General features: G+C 42.5%; 1 protein-coding gene across 3 annotated transcripts in view; it reads right to left on the minus strand.

Annotated features, from left to right (window-relative positions):
• Positions 1 to 20,566, minus strand: part of LOC132978725 (uncharacterized) — a 190,095-nt gene that overhangs the window by 109,048 nt on the left and 60,481 nt on the right. For all 3 annotated transcript variants that reach the window (XM_061044007.1, XM_061044006.1, XM_061044008.1), the window contains one exon: positions 12,842 to 14,664. In XM_061044007.1, the coding sequence (XP_060899990.1) occupies positions 12,842 to 14,362 (1,521 nt within the window). In that variant the 5' untranslated portion in view covers positions 14,363 to 14,664. The remainder of the gene's footprint in view (positions 1 to 12,841; positions 14,665 to 20,566) is intronic.

A 20,566-nucleotide genomic window follows, 5' to 3' on the forward strand; every position in this document is an offset into this window, starting at 1 on the left:
GGGAAAGATTGTGATGCAGTTCAGTATAAATAACATTCTTATATTTCAAGACATTGCTGCCATTATCATGGGTGGTTCTAGGCAGGGGCCAACAGGGGCCAGTGCCCCTGTAAAACTGAGCTTGCTCCCCCCTGTGACCACCCCTCCAAAAGAAAGAGCCCCCCTAATAACATAAACAATATTTGACTCACAATTTAGTTTTAAATACTGATGAAACAAATACAAATCATGGTATTTTATGTTGTGGTATTTAATGATGTGCGATATTATTTGGCATAATATGTTTTTTAAAGCGATCATCTTTGTCTATGTTTCACCTGGGTTTAATCTTGACAAAACAACTGGCCCCAGTTTGGCCCCCTCAGTAAAAGTGGTCAAGAACCGGCACTGGCCATTATTGACTTTAATATAACAATAGTACACAGTGTTTAGAGCAGGCATGGGCAAACTACGGCCCGTTGGGCTTTTTAATCCGGCCCGCCGAACTTGTCCAAATTATATTATTATTAAATTAAATTTTATTATAATTAAACCTCGTTCGTTTTCCCCTGTAATGCCCGCGTTTCCCCAATAGATGGCGCACTTCAGAGTGTGGTGTATTACGCCCTTCTTCACTTTGCCCTATGAACCCGTATGAGCCCTTCTGGAAAAACAAGCGGATCAAAGAAAAGAAAAGTGGACAGTGAATGCCGAGTGTTTAATACAGAGTGGACAACTAAATATTTTTTCACTGAAGTCTGATCAAAGGCTGTATGCCTGATATGCCAAGAAACTGTCGCAGTTATCAAAGAGTACAGTATCAGCTGTCACTTTGCAACGAAGCATGCTAACTACGCTAGCAAGCAGTCCCCGCAAGAACGGGCGGCTGCGGCTCAGAGGTTGAAGGATAATTTACAGACTCAGCAACATTTTTTTCACCAACAAACTGCGATTCATGAGTCAACTACCAAGGCAAGTTTTTTGCTGGCATTCAAATTAGCAAAGGCTAGCAAGCCTTTCTCCGAAGGCGAGTTTTTAAAAGACTGCATGGTAGAGACAGCAGGTCTCTTGTGTCCGGAGAGCCAAGGCCAGTTTGAAAAAATCAGTTTATCACGCAGGACTGTGACTCACTGTGTGGAACTGATTGATGAAGATATAGCCAGAGAATTAAACAAAAAGGCTGAGTCCTGTAAGTTATATTCACTAGCGCTGGATGAAAGTAATGACGTAAAAGACACTGCTCAGCTCCTCATTTTTTATCCGAGGGATTAATGACAGTTTTGAGATAACGGAGGAGTTTTTGACCATGGAGTCCCTGAAAGGAAAAACGCGAGGAGAGGACTTGTATAACCAGGTGTCTGCTGTCATCCAGAGAATGAAGCTACCTTGGAGTAAACTTGCCAGTGTCACAACGGATGGATCGCCAAATTTAACTGGAAAACATGTTGGTCTGCTGAAAAGAATCCAGGATAAAGTGAAAGAGGAAAACCCTGACCAGGATGTTATTTTCCTTCACTGCATCATCCATCAGGAATCTCTGTGTAAGTCTGTATTGCAGCTTAATCATGTCGTGAATCCAGTTGTAAAACTTGTTAACTTTATACGAGCAAGGGGACTTCAGCATCGTCAGTTTATTATGTTCCTGGAGGAAACTGATGCGGATCATCAGGACTTACTGCACCACTCTCGTGTCCGCTGGTTAAGTTTGGGCAAAGTGTTTCAACAAGTGTGGGAGCTGAAAGATCAGCGCATTTTTGGAGTTAATGGGGAAATCCGACAAATTTTCTGAGCTAAGCGATATACCTACGTATGTGAGCAGACATTCAGCGTCATGAACATCAACAAAGCCCCTCACAGATCCAAGTTAACTGACCAACACCTCGGATCTATCCTGAGAATTACCACTACAAAACTAACTCCAGACTTTAATGCACTGGCAAAAAAGGGAGATCAACAACACTGTTCCCACTGAAACTGAACGTGAGTTTCTCTACTGTGTTTATTAAAATTTAATTTAATTAAATGAATGCATTTGGAAATCAATTTGTACAATGAGCCTTGCATATTCATGCTTTGCTACCTGTTAAAGGCCAAATCCTTTCATGTAATGGCTTTTACATGTCATTTATATTAGTTCACACAAACACTCCATCCATCTGTTCCTGGCCCGGCCCCTCTGTCAAATTTTAGAACCCATTGTGGCCCGCGAGTCAAAAAGTTTGCCCACCCCTGGTTTACAGAGACTGTCTACTCTTGCTAAAACAAATGGAATATGTAATCAGGGAACATTTTATATTTAAGTTCTGTATCAACTTCAGATTTAAATTAAAATATCTATTTAGTAGGCTATTCCACAAAACTCCCCCACTGGTAACTGGAGGCTAAAATAGACGCTTAAGTTCAATCCGATAAGTTTAGTTGTAAGGATGAACTGACCAGGTCCTGTGATTAGCTGCTATAATCTGCTCCACTATGTTGGCTTGAGGGTGAGTTGTGTCACCTTTCAGCTCTTTCCTTCATTGCCTTCACTCTTTTCTTTCTCACTGTCATGTGGCGCCTCCTCTTCTTTTTCGGCCTCCCCTGCCCTTCTCTCTAGCCTGTGCCCTCCGCTCCCTGACTCACGGCCTCCTTCAGGGCCGCGGGGAGAAGTGGAGAGCACGGTCCGGGCCAATGCATAAATATTAGCTCAAGGTCATGGTCACCGAGCTCAAACTGTGCTATGCATAATCATGAATTCAACCCCTGCCTCGCCTCTTCACTTCACATATTCCCTGCGTCACATCTCTGAACACCCGCAAAACACGCACAGTTTCTCACCAATGACACGGCTAACCTTGAATGGCTGACCTCAAGCTATGAACCATCTCTAAATCCCAGTTTGCCCTATTCACACAGCAGCCGTTTTCCTCTGATATCTGGCTCAGAGTGGATTCTGTTATAACAACACAGAGCTGTCTTGATTTTATTAGTGGTGGAAATGCAGGAAATATGAGGAATTAAAATAATTGCACTATTTTATTATTGATTAGGAACAGAAATATGAAATCCTGAGGGACATTGAGCCATAATTCAACTTAAATGAACATTTTTGCAAATCAATGAGCCCCTAGCATCAGTCAATAATTTTAATTTAATGTATTTTCATTGACTGCGGGCTGTTAATGGTGATGAGGAAGTCACTTCCCAGCTAATTTTACAATTCGCTACAAGTGGCTTAGTTAAACATATTTCTTTCTGTTGTAAGCTATTGTCTGATGGAAGCTAATTGGTTATCAGATCTAATTTTAAAAAGCTAAGTCTGTTTACACATTTCCTGTTGTATCTTCGCAAGTGTCAAAAGGTAACGTAAGCATCAGCCACTTCCTAACAAAAGGTTAGCTTTGTCTTCTAAGAAGTGGCTTAATGCAGTTACCTTTGGATGGGTTGTATGATGTAATGAGGAAAGAACTGATTGAATGCTTATAAGCTTTTAGATCTTTCAAAAAGGTAAAGTTAGCATTGAGCCAGTTCCTAAGTGACCGCTAACATTTGCCAGGAAGTGGCTTAATTCTGCCTCTCCTACCATTACATTTTGATTAAGTTGTACAACACAGTAGGAAAAGTTCAATAAGCTAACATAAATATTAGCAAGGAAGAGGTTGAATGCTAATTTAAGGGTTGCTTTGGCAGTTGCATATTGGTATTTAACAGAGGCACAATTAATCCAATTAACTTTGTTAAACATCATTCTGTTAACTAAGTTGTTTACTTCAGTAGCGGTTAATCAGTTAATTTCCTTAATAATTAGCTTAAGTTAACATTAACATAATTTGGTTTTGATATATTAACACCATCTTCACTGGCACTGTGGAAGTACCTTCACGTCAGTTATAGCAGAATTTCACAATAAAAGCGCCTGGGGCAGAGACTGGCATTTAGGCTCATTAATCAATAGGCTCTCTGAAGTACGAAGAGGCGGTGTGCTCTGGCTTAGGTTGTCCACGATCCATCTTACCATGTAAGAGCAGGGCCTGGATGTTAGAGGGAACCAAACTCAGCAGAAGTTAAAGGTTTTGGTATTTTAATAAATAAACATCCAAGTTAAAGTTTAAATAAAAAATTATTAGCGTCAATAATTAATGCTTAACAGAATAGCTGACGTGTGCCCATCTCTGGAATTCAAATATCTTTATAGCTTTATAGAAAGTTAAGTTTGAAGGTAGCTGATGGGTATCCAATCATGTTGTTTTACAAAGTTCAGCCTGTTTACAACTTTAAAAATATAATATTTGACACTTTTATGAAGTAATTTTTGCATTTAGCAACTTTCTGGCTAACAGTGATACTCTTTGAAGTGGTGGAATGCTAGCTGTAGCTGTTATAAGACAGTAACTAATGGGCTTCAGGTAAACATTTTTTTAGTTTTTGACAAATATGGAAGCTTTGAAATAATAAAAATGATAAAGACAGAATTATATAATTTTAGTAGGCCCATGTTTTTTTTAAATATATATAAATAAGACATTACAGCATTTGAGCTTTCCGCCCTGAGACATCAGGGAATGACTGCTTTGTGAGTAAGGTGAGTTTTATTTAATGATACTACATATTACCCTGGTTGTTTTGGTTGTTAACCCATATTTCCAGGGTTATCAACGTTTCATATTTGCATTAAGTTAAGAGATGTCTTCTCTCTCTGGTTCATATACTCTCAGAAATAAAATATTGCCATGAGCACATCCGGGGGAGAGGGATGCTTTAAATTCAGATGCTTCCTTTCCTGATTTGTTCGACATTATCCCAAGATAAAACACAGGCTATGAAGAGAGAAGGGAGATTTGAAGTAAAGGAGAGAGAGGCAGGTTGTGTTTCTTTTGAATTCCATCTTTAATAGACGCTACAGTTTCCCCTCTTTTCTTCCTCTTCCTTCCCCTCTCACAGCCTTGTTCCCTCAGCCATCCAGTCTATTATTTTCTCGTTGTGATCCTGCACACACTCAGCACAGAGACACATTTGAATGTGGCCTCCACAGGGGTTTGCATTAAAATGGTATTTAACTGCCTTCTCCGTTCTCCCACTCTCTCTCTCATATATATCTTCCTCTGTGTAAACCCTGCCTGTCCCTGCGCTCGTGCCCTCGATTCCCAGCTGCCTCTTTTCATAACCCTCTCTTTCTCTCTCCGTTCCGTCTTTTCTTCAGCACGCTTGAGGCTGCGTAGGGCTGTAAGGTCAGCTTAAGAAACGTGTGTGATCTCTCACTTCTTCTCCTCCTCTCTTTTTCCTTAAACTGCCTCACACATTTCTCTCCCTCCGCCACTTGTAAGCCATTAACCTTTATTCATTTTCCATCAAACTTTCCGCATCCCATTAACGCTACTCATACTGTACTCTTCTTTTTTAACCTCTCTCTGTTCTCTCTCCCGTTTTACCCCCTTTCTTACACGTCATTCCTTTTACGTTGTGCATGGTAATCTAGCTCTGCTCTGTCTCGTTATCCCTTTCTCCTCTCCTCTCCCTACCTCCCTCCCTCCCACACTGTAGTCACTCTCTAATCGCTGTCTCACCCCTGCTGTGCTCGGACCCGGAGGCTAAATGATTTCTGCAGGGAGAGTGTGAGTGGAAGCACACAAAAACACAGAGCCGTGTATGAGACATGTTTTATATGATTCCTTGTGGGGAGTTGTGTGTTTACAGTCATGTTGGCCCTCCTGTTGGCATCTTCACACTTTTTTATTTGTATTTGTGTGACTCCCTGCCTCTCTCCTCCCTTCGGTTTCATAAGGGACCCTTTTATCTGAGCCGTATTTTTGGCTTTTAAGCAGGACTTACAAGCTTTGTGTGTGTTGCAAAGGTCTTTCTTGAGCTCACAGAATGTGGATTTTGCCCATTGTTTTTAACAAATATGTACTTAACATCTACAAGTGTATGTGGGTTTTTTCTAAAATGTGTGCTTATTTCAGCATCAGTTCAGTTCAGGACAAAGTCGGCAAATTGCTTCCAGCAGCAGTGGTAGAAGTTTTCACATCTTTAGCTTGAGTAAAAGCAGCAACACCACAGTGATAACACACTCTGTCACAAGTAAAAGTTCTGCCTTTAAAAGTTTTCTCAAGTAGCAGACAAATTTCCTCACAATGTTAATATTGAATATATACCTCTAAAAAACATATTATTTTCAAGAAAATGCGGCTAACTAGCAAAAGCAAAATTACATCATTTTTCGCAGTTTGCCGAGGCGCACTGTCATGAGCTGATTTTTCTATTCAAGCCATTGACTGTATAAAAAGATGGACGACATGACACCTCTAAATAAGCAACGCAGAAACATTTGAAGCTCCCTGGACTGATTAGCTGCAGCACGTTATAAAGCCCTCCTCCTTTGTGTTAACAGATGGGACATTTGTTAAACTAGACAATCAAAATACAGATACAGTCGGATACAATGTTCTCAAACATTATAACTAGTTGTGATCATGCTGATCTATGCCTGAGTGTTCCCTTTTTTTCTGACAAGTTTAGCTTTATTAAGTTATTTGATACTATAAAAAGAAGTATGGTGCCATGATTGATTGCTCTGTTCACCACAGCGCCGAGTGCACCGGATTAGCAGAGCAGGAACATAATGTGAAAACATAACGAACACTGATAGAACTAGAGCCGTTAAACTCTTCACAACATGTGTGTCTGTTTCAAACTGATACAAGATTCTGTTCTGTCGTGGAATTTCCCAACCACGAGGCTCTTCTTTGTTTAAAGCTAAATCTGTCTTTTGGTTAGCAGAAAGGGCAGGATGCCAATACTGACACTCCACCAGCAGATCCCTACTGTGCCCACAATGCCAGTCAAATGTATTCTCAAACTGTAAGCAGTCACCAGTGTCTGGTGCTGTAGCCATAGGCTTATGTAGCTTCTCCTCTGGCTCTAAAGCCTGGATGTAAACAAGCAATGTGAACAGATCTTGTAGGAGTAGCATGTCTGGCAGTATTTTGATTGAGTAAAACTGAGATGAATATGTATTAAGGCTGTAAAAGGTTAACTGGCATGTCTACCAGAGCAATGTGTATATCACATTAAGCACAGGCATGTACATGTTTACCTGCAAGGAGTAAAGAAGGCTGGTGGTGCTAGCACTGCTGACGTTAGCCACTCTTGGCAACCAAATTACATCTATTACCTGCAGACAATTTTAAATAAATTGTTTGTGTTTAGTGGGTTATCTGAATTTAACTTTCTGTTTAACTGTCTAGGAAATTGGTTGCTAGGAATATCCCTGCCAAAAAGATGTCATAGACATAGACATATGAGCAAGGCAAGAGGACAATAGTGATGCATTAAACGGTCTCCCAATAAAAGTTGGCTGCTTCCTGCATGTCTTCCCCCACTCTCTCCTCCCTACATTTCCAGTCTCTCCAGCTGTCCTATCCAATTAAGACAAATAAAAACTGGCTGCAGTGGAACGTATAAGATTTTAGTTCTGGTTGTTGGAGCACAACATGTTGAAACTGGTGGTAATGCTCCTATGTCCCAGAGTTCTGTCTAAAATGAAATATGTATCCATAACTGCAGGCAGGAAACAAAGGTTAAGCTGCTATTTTGTCAGAAATACAACTAACAGAAAATGAAGAAGAAGATCTGCGACTTGTGTACAACATCTCAGTTTGTGATCTCTATACGTATATGCAAGATGTACTACAACACATTTATGTTTGCCTGGAACAAGCTGTTCTGCTCTTCCAGTAAACAGCGTGATGTTAAAAATACATTTAGACACAAATTACCCGCAATGAGCAAATGTATCCACTATGTGCTGTAGTTTTTTTCCTTCCAATCTCTCAGCCATTTGAACCCTGTGAAGACATTGCAGCCTCTGACACTACAAACAAGAATATGGAGGGATAAGTAATGAGGGTGAATGCATTTTAGAAAAAGCAGAAGAAAGGTCAGCTGTAATTAGTACCAAAAGTGTGTTTGGTATTTCCAAATGTTAAAGATTATAACCATCAAAAGGTTTCTTTAACTTGATATTTTACTAAGAAAGACAGCTGATAACAGCTTCATGTTACACTTACACAAAAACAGACTTTTTTAATCCAATTTGAAGCACAATTTTCTGAACCCCACGCAGAGATAATTGTGATGACAATCTGGGTATGTTGTCAAACTTTTGGAGCATTTCCTCTGTTTCACAGAAACAATTATTCAAATGCTTAGTTAGATCAATAATTACAACCTAATACAAAAATTATGCCAAATGCAGAAAGGGCGCTTTAAGAGAATTATAAGACTGTTTTTAGAGATAAACACAGTTTTATATGTTGAATAAGCAAATGAGGTTCAGGTATTCTACTCCTTTAATAACTATTTCGTTTTATTAGTCATGTATAAATGAATGTTTTATCTGCAAAAATAGTCACTATGGCTGAATATACAAGTGATATTAAGGTTTCATTTCCAGCTGTAAAATACTGTTAAGTGGAAGCATAAAGTAACATAAAATATAAATCATGAAGAAGAAGCTTTTTACCCCACAACATGCCTTGGATAAACGTACATAGTTACTTTCCACCACTGGCTTGTCTCTGATGACAGTAAGGCTTTGCTCGAGTGAGCATCAGAGAAAACATTATGTGCACACATGCTAACACAGTCTCAAACACCAACCCTTAACTTCCTGTGACAGCCTCCTTCTCGTCCTTGCATCACACCGTCAACTTCCCGCGGGCCAATTTCACAATATCATGTGTGTGCACGTTGCACCCGGAGGCTCCGAAAGGAGGCGCAGGAGGCACCAATAAAGCTACAATCAATAACTGTGTTATTTATATATCTTGAGAAGCCCTCTGGCTGCTGGACTCTTTTAACTGCGTTTTGCCGGGCAATTTTCAGCACTGAATGTTAATGAATGATTCCCCATAATGAGAAAGCGCTGTTTAAGCTACGGTGAGAAAGGCTGGTATCATTTGGAGTGTCAGAATCCAACACAAAGTGTTTAATTACTGATTCCCATTGATGTCTGCATGTTTTTTTATTCATGCTGTGCTGTAGCGTGAGTGTCATGTGTGGCAAAGACAATCATGTTAATTGTGTAACACAGGGATATTTCACTAACTATGAATTATGTATGTTCACCCTGAAATTAATGACATGCTAATGATGGTAGCCTAAGCTCATTTTCCTTTTGCGCTGCTGAATTACGTATGCGTATTAGCATCTCTACAGGTAGCTCAAACACTTTAGTTGATATAAAGGTGAAGCAGGGCAGGATGGAAAAGCTTGAATTTCCTCACACAGAGGAAGAAACGATTATATATGTCACGTTTCCTCCCCACATGAGGTGTTAGGGAGTTTGCATTTCAAGAGAGCAGTGAGGATGGAAGAAAAGCTAATCAGAAAGTGGTGGGTTTTTTTTTTTCTTAATCCCAGCTCTGCTGAGGCGCCTTTTCTCCTCAAGAAAAATCTGTGTTTCTTTCACACTGCCTCTGCAATCACTTGAAACCCCATTACAGACCATGTGACAGCATCAATTAAATTCACAATTATCACGGGGCAGAGACACTCCAGCGTGAGAAAATATAGTAACACAGCATCGTCTGCGAGTCTGTGTGCACGCGTGTCTTTGTGTGAGCATGTGCATGTTTTGTGTGTGTGAGACAGCGATAGAGCGAGCGCGTTGATAGAGGGCAGGAAACTGAGTCACACAATTCACCACTCAGAATGTTTCATGCCCTTTTTGGCAACTCCTGTGAACCATAACAACTCTCCAAATGCGAGATGCTACAGTAAACACAAAAACTCAGATCTTTGACGGTATTACGACATATCAAGCTCCGCTCTGAAAAACAGTGAATGGACAGCTGGTGACTCGTAGGCTGAGTCTTTCAGACTTAATTCCAAATGAGCTGGGCCTCTTTATATGGCTTTCTAACAATTTGAAAAAAAAAGAGAAAAAACGTATAAATATCCGTGCTAAACTACACTCGGTGCTGTCAGTGCGTCCACAAAGTTGGCCCCCAAATTCATTATCAGTTTAGCTGCAGATCCTTTGTCTCACATTGACATCACAGATTAGAGTCCTGGCTCTTGTTTCCAGCTTTAGTAGAGATTTATCCCAAACCGAGCTGTCTGCGATCACACAAAAACACAGCATGAATCAGTGTTAGCAGGCGGCCTGTTAAAGGGAGCCCACAATTAAATACGGATTCACACCTTTAGATGTACGCGGTTTGTGTGTTTTAGTGAGTGCGCAGATACAGCCAACTGAATGTGAGACACGTGTTGTGAGTCACAGGCAACAGAATTAGCATCTGATTGAGCCGGAATTTAGGTGTCGGACCTGGCAGGTGGAGTCGTTCTTGGCCTGTATAGTCATTTTTTCTTCACACCCTCCATCTCAGCTCTCTCCATTAAAGCACAATCAGGTCCCTGATCGAGAGAAAAACAAGGTAGCGCGTCCGCATTGATCTCTCTGCCTATAGCGCTAGCCTACATGGAGCAGAGCAGGAGATTAAAAATTCATAAGCGTATTAAGATCTATAAGAGCATTATTCATGTGTGCCGTCACTGTATTATACAGTGTGGTACTAATCATACGCATCTCCAGCCCAGCACACATACACACAAACACATGGTCACAATAGCTGTCTGGGTGAACTCCAAGTGTCAGCACTATCATATGGGCATGTGTGTGTGGCCTGGCATGGTTCCCTCCTTGAGTGCCATACAATGTGCTGGCATAAACACCTGCTTGACACAGCAGATTGGCACTAATGGCTTTACACACAGTGCCATCTGTAAGCTGGACCGTTAGCTCCTCCATCTTCTCTATGGCGGCTAACGGCGCTTTGTAGCATTCAGTTTAGACTATCATCAGTCAAGGTGCAAAGGCAAAAACAACCACATTAAATGTTGGCTAATCACGGTGCACTTAGAGAGGCTCCTCATGTAGGCTGCAGGTCCTGCCTGACTGTGTGCACCTGGAGCCAAGTGCACCAGCTGGGCATACAAAATGAAGTCTTATACTCTACGCCCGATTTAGCTTCGACCAACTTCTTGACTTGAATTTGCACCAAGCCTAACTGAGAATAGCCAAAAGGTGCACCCGGTTTTAACATTTGTGGAGCGATGACTGTTGCCAAACTATAAACAGAAAATAGATACAGATAATGTGGAAATACAAAGCAAAAATATACAGTATATATATACATGTATATATTGGACAGATAGCAATATACACCAACAACAGAATCCCTATCAATGCATCCAACAATATGAGGCATCCCCATAAGGTTTATTTAATTATTAATGTATCACTATTTTCTACTAACTGATGGTTAAGACACAATGAGAGAGAAAAGCTAATAAGTGGACGCACACTCTTCAGTTCATTCAAACAATGCTTTCATGCTAAAACAAACCTTTTCGATTAGCTCACTGTCACTTTAAGTTGTTTTTTGGGCCATTTTTGCCTTTAGCAGATCGGACAGCTGAAATGATTGGAAAATGTTGGAAGGAGCGTGTGGGGTACGGTGTGCAGCAAAGGGCCGAGGAGGGATTCAAACCCGCTGCCACTGCGACGTGGACTATAGCCTCTGTACATGGGGGTGTGGTCACCCTGTTAACAAAAACACTCTTCCATGTGTTTTCCTTTAAAGTTTTGTGACTGTTGCTTTTTTCCATTTGTGTTACCTTGGATACTTGTCTGACAGTCTAAACGTAGTCATAAAAGTTACACCCAGGAGCAACACAAACAGAAAGACAAACACAAAGTCCCACTGGTGCCCTAGTAGCTAAGTAACACCAGTTTACGCCCGAGTGCCCCAGCGTACGCCCGGATGCTGCACTCGGCTCCTGGGTATTGAGAAAAAAACACAGAGAGATTTCCCACTGAGTTGAAGCTCTTAACCATCAGATGAACTTCAAGCACTCACACAAACACACCCAAACCTCTCACTCTGTGGCGTCCAACAGCCTGCAGCAGTCACACAGGGATCATTACTATTCATTTGCTCAGCAAACTGGCCACGCAGGCTTATAAATTGGCTCATCGACAGCAGATGGGTGCTGAGACAGTCGGCACATGCTGAGGACTGAGAGTGAAACCATTACAATACAGGACTCGGAGACACCTTCGCGCCGGTCCACGTGACCTCCTTCACGCTCATCTGCTCATTCTGTCAAGCCGAGGTGGGAGTGTGCATCGGGCAGTGGGGGTGAGACATGCCCAGTCAATGATTGTAATAAATTACATTGCAGAGCATTAGGACTTCAGCCCTGTGTGTGTTGTACTAAGGGAGAAGGCGGTGATAAATCCTGTCAAACCAAGTGTAAATCAGTCCAAATGAAATAGCATTAGCGAGACCTTGCAGACCTCTGACCATGAGGGAGGAGAGCTGACAGGCCTGACCTACAGGGAAATGAGGGAACACTCCAACTACTCTTGCTCTCTCGCCTTGGGGTGGGGATCAATGGTGGAGGGAAAAAGTAAACCTATTAATTCTCATGGATATGTCAATTCCCTTTGGTGGGTGCGGATTGGAGGAGATCATGACTCGCCCCTTGGGGAGATGTGATCTGGGCCTTTTGTCACGCCTCAATGCACCATGGATTCATTGGGGTTTTTACGGCTACCTGGAAGGCACCACATGGCAGTGGAGCGATGTAAATCAATTCCAATTGCAGGTTCATTACAATGCACAAAAAAACTCGCAGTATGACTCTGAGGTTAGATTATGCTAACTGTTATATTGTAAGGTGTGTACCGGCAGGACCTGAGGTAAGACAAAGCCATGTAGTAGACTTGTAACAGATTCTTAAACATTCATTAAACATTCATTAAATAGTTCACAGCCCTTGTAAATGTTGAATGAAGTTTTTTCTTTGGCCTTACCCGTCCGATGAGCACAGGTTCAGGCCCGGCGTACTCCTCAATCACAAAGAACTGGTTCCAGATCCAGCTCCTCCTGCTGCGAGAGCGCGGCCCCTTCTTTTCCATCCGGTCAGCCATCTCCTCGTCCACCTCCGACTCCTCTGCTTCTTCAAACACGAGGCCTTTCCCATTCTCTGGCTCGACAGCTGGCACCCCAGCGCCTTCTACATCGCGGCTCCATTCGGGAGCCGGATGAAGCCTCAGGACATGACTGCTGTTGACAAGTTTGTTGTCTTCATCTGCAGGGTACTGAGCTGTGCTGGCTTCTGTTTGAGCAGAGTGAGCTGACTCTGTTAATGGGTCTCTATGGGAATCTGCTGCTCTGTTCTCCGCTCTTACTCCCAGGGGTTGCATTGTCAGCACAGACGGCGGAGAATCATTTGTTTCAGAGGGAGCGAACAGTGGGAAATGTTTTGTCGATGTAAATGGTGGCTCCGTTTGGTTGCCTATTATTTCTTTCTCGGGGCTGAGACTGACCTCGCTGCGAGGTGTTGACAGTAAGCGGGCGAGGTGTTTGCTCTTATTATCTCCACTATCAGAACCCTGCCCTTTACTTGAAGCTGGATTGACTGCACTTAGAGGATTATTATGAGTGTTGGCGCCCTGGTCCTGATTAAGATCTGGAGTGGGGACAGGGCTTACATACGGATATGCAGTCTGATTATCAAATCCAGTTTGAAACTGAGTGACAGCTATATCTTGTCTCTGCACTCTCTGAGCCTCTAACTGTCCGTGATTAACGTCAATCAAATCTCTCTTCCTGCTCCGACTGCCCTTGCTCGGAAAGCTCAGAACGGGGACGTTCTGCATTTGGGAGTTGACAATCCTGACTAAGTTCTCCTTCGACAGCAGCTTCAGGACACCATAACTGCCAGTGAGGTTCAACTTTCTGCTCGAGTCCACGCTGAATCCTTTCCCTGGCACCCCTGTGGTATGGACACTCATATCACTTCTACTTCTGGATCTGGACCCTGACTTAGACCTGGTTCTATTGCTGTGTCCATCCGGCTTATGATGGATAGCAAATATTTTCTCTGACCTTCCTGCTTTGGCAAAGGTCTCAGAGTTCTTGGTGTTGTTCCTAACTTTCTTCACATCCTGGTTTAACTCCCTGTTGTTGGCTAATATGTGTAGAGTCCCTTCTTTTTTACTGACTGAGTCAACCTCACGCTTGGGTTTAAAAGCTTGCCTCTCCTTGCTGGCTATTTGTGGAGCAGCATGACTTTGCAACATTTTGGAAAAAGAAAAAGATCCAGAGTCACCTGCCTGCTCGTGACTGATCAAGTTTCTAAGAGTCACCACAGGCATCGAATTAGCATCCACGCTTGCATCCCATTGGTCCGTAGCTCTGCTGTCCGCTATCTTCACTACGTGTGATCCGCCCACTCCTCTCCTACGTAAGGTCTTACTGGCCAAGGCACCTCCCACAAGCCCCTCCCACAGGCAAAGGGAAACCAGTAGGAGCAGATTTCTTGTAATCATCTTGTCTTGCTGCGAGGTGTCCTAATTTGAGCGAGCTTGGCTGTGAGGCAGGCCTTGTTTTCCAGTTGTCTTCATTCTCCTTTCCCGTTTCGCCTCTTTTCACGCCCCTCCTCTCACTCCCCCATGCTTTGCCCTTCACACAGACCTGGAGGGCAGGTGTCAGTCACTCCGTCTCTCTCTCTCTCTCGCTCTCTCCTTTCTCCTTGTGTCTTCCTCTATCTCACCAAAGCCTCCCTCCGCTGTTTTTTTCCCGCTCGTCTTGCGAAGCGTCTCATTCAGTTTCCCAAGGAGGTCTGAACACCCTGAGAGGAAAAAGATAAAGATAATTAAGTTAAAACTTTAATCATTGCACTGCGTTAATTAAAAGTGCAGCGGCATAGACAGGTAGGAGAATTCACAGACAAGCAGGCAGGACGAACCTTTTAACAGAGCAGCAATCACATTTTCACAAGCACAGGGGGCTTCTCAGGCCCTGAACACACATCCATTTATACCTTCATAATGACCCAAGTATTTTTTCAGACATCTATTAGATAGACGAGGACAAAGTTATCATTGTACTATTCTACATGGAAAAAGATAGGATAACAGTATTAGAAAACGCTCTGAGCACTTAGTAATGAGAACAACTGTCAAGGATTTCTGACTGCAGAGCAAAGGAGGACAAGCTTCAACAGAAAGCAGCTTCATATCACTTTGATGCGTGATTAATTAGCTGGATTAATATTGTGCTTTGATCAGTCAGTTAGAGAATGTCAATACAGATGCAAGACGTAGATGCAGATGCACTTTGTTGTGCTTCCGTGCCTTGAGCGATGTAAAAAAGGTTCCTCGGCTTCTCATGCGTCTGAGGCAGACTCTCAGCGTGTCTCTTATGCACTCAAGACTGAAATGAAAATCCTACGCCGAATCCAAATGTCAGATATCAATCAGAGCACTCACTTTAAGATGAGAACAGGCAAACATCACGAGTATTTCAGTTACATCAGCCGATGCATCTGACACGTCAGTGATGTGACTTTTCGCCAGATTGAATTAACACAAGAACTTTTTTCAATAATGTGTGTGTGGAAAAAAGACAAGCATGAGTGATTCAGAAAATTACTATTTCAATAGGGCACTCCAGCGATTTGATGCACTTCCATAACGTTGGAGGAATCAGAAGACTTTTAGAAGAACAGTCAAACTGAAGGCAGGAGATGGTAATATATCCTGACTTTTAATCCAGCCGACACTCTCAGTTAAAGTATGCTGTAGTTTTAACCTCATTTACTGCATTAACAGAACCCTCATAAATGTTTTTGATTTATTCTATTCTGAGGTGGAAAAGTCATGGTGGAGTGACTGTGTTTTGTCTTTTATGATTGACAGCCCGACCAGCTGTGCTGCAAAGGTCGTCTAATGGCTTGCGTTGGCGGCAGAAGATCATTCCTGCTGTTTTAACAAACCTCTACATCTTATTTCTTTTTACTTAGGACGAGTGCTCATACCAGACGGAGAGATTTAAATCAAAGGATGCTCTCAGTCGAGCTTACAATATAACGGGAAAACTTTTCCATAATGTCAGTACTGACCAGAAACTTAGGGTTGCCAGGTCTGCAGGAATCCGGCTGCTTTTGAAGTGTAGCCGCAGGGGGGGGGGATATTTTTTCCATGGGTTGGGAAGACTTCTTTTGCATGCAAACCACATGAATAATAACTCTAAATAAAACTCCATAATTTAACTGAAATCATTTATTTATGAAAAAAACGTACAAAACGGACTCTGGATCATTCAGCAAGCACAATCACACACACACACACACACACACACACACACACACACACACACACACACACACACACACACACACACACACACGCCAACCTGCCCGTCAGCAGCGAGATGAAAGAGTTGTTCCTGTACATCACAGAGTGAAGCACATCAGAGACACACAACAGCATCTGAAGGACTGTAGAGGGAAAACTGCTTTTAATGCTGACACAATAAACATTTCTGTTGTGACTTTGTACGCACTATTACACGCTTGCCAATGATAGCAATGCCGGTGAACTTTGAAAGCAGTGTATATGGTTTGGCAGGTGTGTTTTTTGATTTTGTGTGAGGTTGGTTCTGATTTGCCACTGGGCTTTTTTTCCCCCTGTAGAATAAATGAAGGAAGTGCACGTAGCTTTTTAAGTTTCAGAGGTGAAGCTGATGATTATGTGCCTTTAAAGTGCATTCTTTCTAATGTCCATCAGGGCAAGACTCCTATGGTTTGATCTGTGTGACTCCTGCTACATCTATTTATATCTGTCTTACGTCTATCGTCATTATTATAAATGTTAATGGAACTCTTGTTATTGTCATTACTGCTGTTAATGTCAGTATTAGACTGATCACTTGATTGTAAATACTTTTACCATTATTATTGGTAATGTAAAAATCTCTTTCTTTTTTTAATTGATGTGGTTTTGTTGTCTCTTCTCTTGTTGTTTGTCTCATTTATCTCTGTATCTGCAAACCTAATATTTTTGTTAGATAAGAAGTGGCCATGGCATTTTTTTCTGATTGTGTTGTACAGTACAATAGTCTCACTCTGTGGCTGTTCAACATGAGTCTGGTTCTAGGTTTCTGCCTGCTTCTTTCTAAATGTGTTTTACTCATGGTGGATTCATGTTGGGTCTCTGTAACATAGAGTACAATCTAAACCTGCTTTTTAAGTGACTTTGGTATACAAGATTATAAGAGAATAATTTGTACTTCTGCATTGATCTTTTTCCTCAGCAAAAAATCTTTGAATAAGTATATGGGCTCAAAAGTGTTTCTCAATACAGCATGTCATTTTGTAAATTCTAAAGACACTAAAGCAGGCTATGCTTAAGGTTATTGCCACCTGTGATCTACAAGTTGCTACCTTAGCAACAAATACCAAGATAGAGGCATGACGATGAGTATCCAATCTGTCATCTAATAATGTTCACTCCCCAAATTCTTGGCTACAAAACAATAAACCCATGAGCTACGCCTCTGTGCCTATGTCCACTCCTATTTTACAGTCACAGCTTTGTCCAAAGGACCTGGCAACCCTGCCAAAGCCACACTATTCCGTGCAAATTCAGGCTGTTTCTGACCCAATTTTTGAGTTAGATGAAAGTTTTTTTAGTCAAGCCGAATTTCTGTCCTTCCTTCTGCAGTGTGGACAGAAAGGCCGATCACGGTCCGATCACAGTCCAATCAGCTGCTCCCGACCTGTCGGATGGATTTCTGGTTTGTTTGAAACGACTGCATATTTTCAAATGGTGAGCAGAGCCACAAGCCGGTTCCCCAAATTAAAGGCTAGTTTTATACACAGTGTATGAAAGCCCATTGGCAGCCCCATCTGATCACGAAAGATATGAATGAGAGAAACATTTGCACAAAATCTGCTGACTTCCAGCTGACAGGGAACATTTGTCATGATTTAGCTAGCTAGCTTGTGCTTGTTGGTGACGCCCAGTGTGAGAGAGCGAGAGCATTTCTGATGGTGTTTGTGTTTGAGCCGTGCATATGAGACAACTGAAAAAGACATAGATCTGACTTTAACTTCTTTCTGTGGTACGATTCAAAAGGTAACTTTGTTGACAACTGGATCATTCATTGTGAGCTTTATTGTGCCTCGAGTTGACATCCCACAATACACTCGTGCAGTGCATCATATTAAAAGACCAACTCTGACTCGGTTTCATACTTAAAACATAATCTCCATGATGGAGTAAATATTTCAGTCTTCAGAAAGCTAACATCAGTGCCTGCAGGACGTTAACAACTGTTTTCAGGGTGTAATCATTCTCTTTAGGAGGATAGGTTGAACTTGTGTGAAGTCTTTGTAGTTTCCCTTTTAACTTACATGTTTCAAACTTTCCCACTCTGTAAAACTGTATCCACTGTTTGTGTGTTGTTGGAAACTTCTGTGTTGTGGGTTAAGTAGTGTCGGTTTCATCTTGTCCTTTGCGGCGCAGTGCGGTTTGTCTCGGTGTATGGCACTTGCTCTGCTGTGGCGCAGACAGACCCTGTCAGCACATTCACTGGGGCATGACTGAAGTTAGGATGTTCCTCCCGGAATACTTTTCACCCCTTCCCTCTCTCTCATCTTCTCCTCAACGTCCTCCGCTACCTCTAACTTAGTCTCTCTCTAAGCAAAAGCCTTTTGATGAACACTGAAGAAGAAAAAAAAAAAAAAAGAAGAGATTTACCCACCCCCTCCTCCTTCCTCTGCGCTCTCCTTTCCCACCTCTCCCACTCACCACCTGTCCCTTCCTCGGCCGATCTAGCTCCCTAAATCTCCCTCTATCCTTTTTCCTTAACTCGCTATTGTTTTAGTATCCAATCCTCCCTACTGCGTCCTCCTATCCGCTCTCCTCTCTCTCATCTGTGTCAATCACACTCCTGTCACTGCGTCCCTCACCCTCTGTGCTCTCTGAGGCTTCAATCAATCAGCCAATCTCCCTCCTCGGCCTTGCTACATCAGAAGTGACAGGCGACTCACCGGCCACCATCTTGACGAGAGGCTACAACGCTGTAATTGTGTGTACGAATCCAGTCATCAAATCACAAAATGCTGCTAACAGGAGATATCTAGTGGTTACATGAAGCCTCAGGCAGATTTTAGAGAATAAGATATATATAACCGCCATGGAGACCATTATAGAGGATGTGAGAGCGGGTTCGGTTATCTCCAACGTACAGCATGAGTAGGCGATCGGGGGTGAATTCAATGACAGCGCCCCTCTCTCTCTCCTCTCTCTCCTCTCTCTCTCTCTCTCCCAGAGGAACTTATCAGCCGGGAGTTTGATGGCCAGGCAATCATTGCTGCGGGCACCTTGTTAACAAGCCTGGGGCAGGTGGCGGGATGCGGGACAGAATATCAACATGGCACCATCACAAGCTGAACACAGATTTATAACAGTTTCTCATGTCACGCTTTTTCAATTGGACCTTTGAAGCATCAAAGTTGAAAAAAAAAAAATCACTTTTAATCTTTGTTTCCTCATGTTTTACACCATTTTCAAGGCCTGAAATCTCTCTCACAGCAGATTCAAAGCAACGTGGTATGTATTGATCCATGTCACAGCCTTCCACATTGATCTGGGCACCTTTGCGGAGTGCAATTGTTATGCCATTAGCCAGGGTGCATCAGCCTGTGCCGCTGTAAGTGAAGATAATTGGGTGCTCCTGTTTGAGGCTCAAGGGAGCTCATATTTCCTCATTAGAGTTTATATAATGTTATACAGAGAAAATGTTGTTTTCATCCTTGTGGATCCAGCAAGGACCAGAATGAGGGTTTTCACCTGTAGCCTCTACATACAGCACTGTGCTTTCCAGCAGAGTAAATAGATATAATAGGGTGATAGAGTTGGTCGCTTCAGGGAGCTAATTAGAGTTTTTCTGTTAAGTTAAGGCTTATTTTCAAAGAGTTTGTGACTCCAACTGTACAGTATTTCTTTGTAAGTTGAGTGCACCTACAGCGAGTTTCTCAGAGACCTGATTAATTGGGGCCGTAAATATCTTAATTAATTTCCCCTTACTGGTCCCATTCCCTCTCAAATTTAAATGATCCTCCAGGTCATTTGCATTGGAGGCAGATCCTCGCCATCGATTGCCAGCTGTCACCAACTTAACGAGACTGAGCGCTTTAATTACGATTCACCTCCTAGCTTCCTGTCTGTCTTCTTTTTCTCGCGGTAACCCTCCATCGAACAGGCAAACACGGAGAGATGCAGCGCCACAAGCAGCATCCGCACTCCCACACTCACCTTCTCCACAACAATGAACGCGCATGCTGTGGGACTTCAAGCCCTGTTGACAAAACACTCTCCCGAAAAACCACTTATTTACTTACTTACACATTCAAAAACACTTGTGAAAAAAAAAAACGCCTTGGACTCACTAAGCCACATTCATCCGGCCCTCTCAAACAGTGGGTGTCTGTGAAATTCATGAAGACACAAGACAAACAAGAACTTGAATACGCCACACATCTCCGAACACTCACAAAAATCCTCCTCCAAACCACTTCTATCTGCGCTGGTGAGAAAAAATAAAGAAAGCTCCAGGGACTTCCTCTCTGGAGGCAGCGGAGTCAAAGAGAAGAAAGGGAGCGCTCACTCACACCAGGAGTGAAGAGAGGAAGAAGCCACCCCGGTGAAATTATGCATGGACTCAGAAAGGTGGAGGGGAGGAGG

This window comes from Labrus mixtus, chromosome 8 (assembly GCF_963584025.1).
Source record: "Labrus mixtus chromosome 8, fLabMix1.1, whole genome shotgun sequence".
NCBI lineage: Eukaryota > Metazoa > Chordata > Actinopteri > Labriformes > Labridae > Labrus > Labrus mixtus.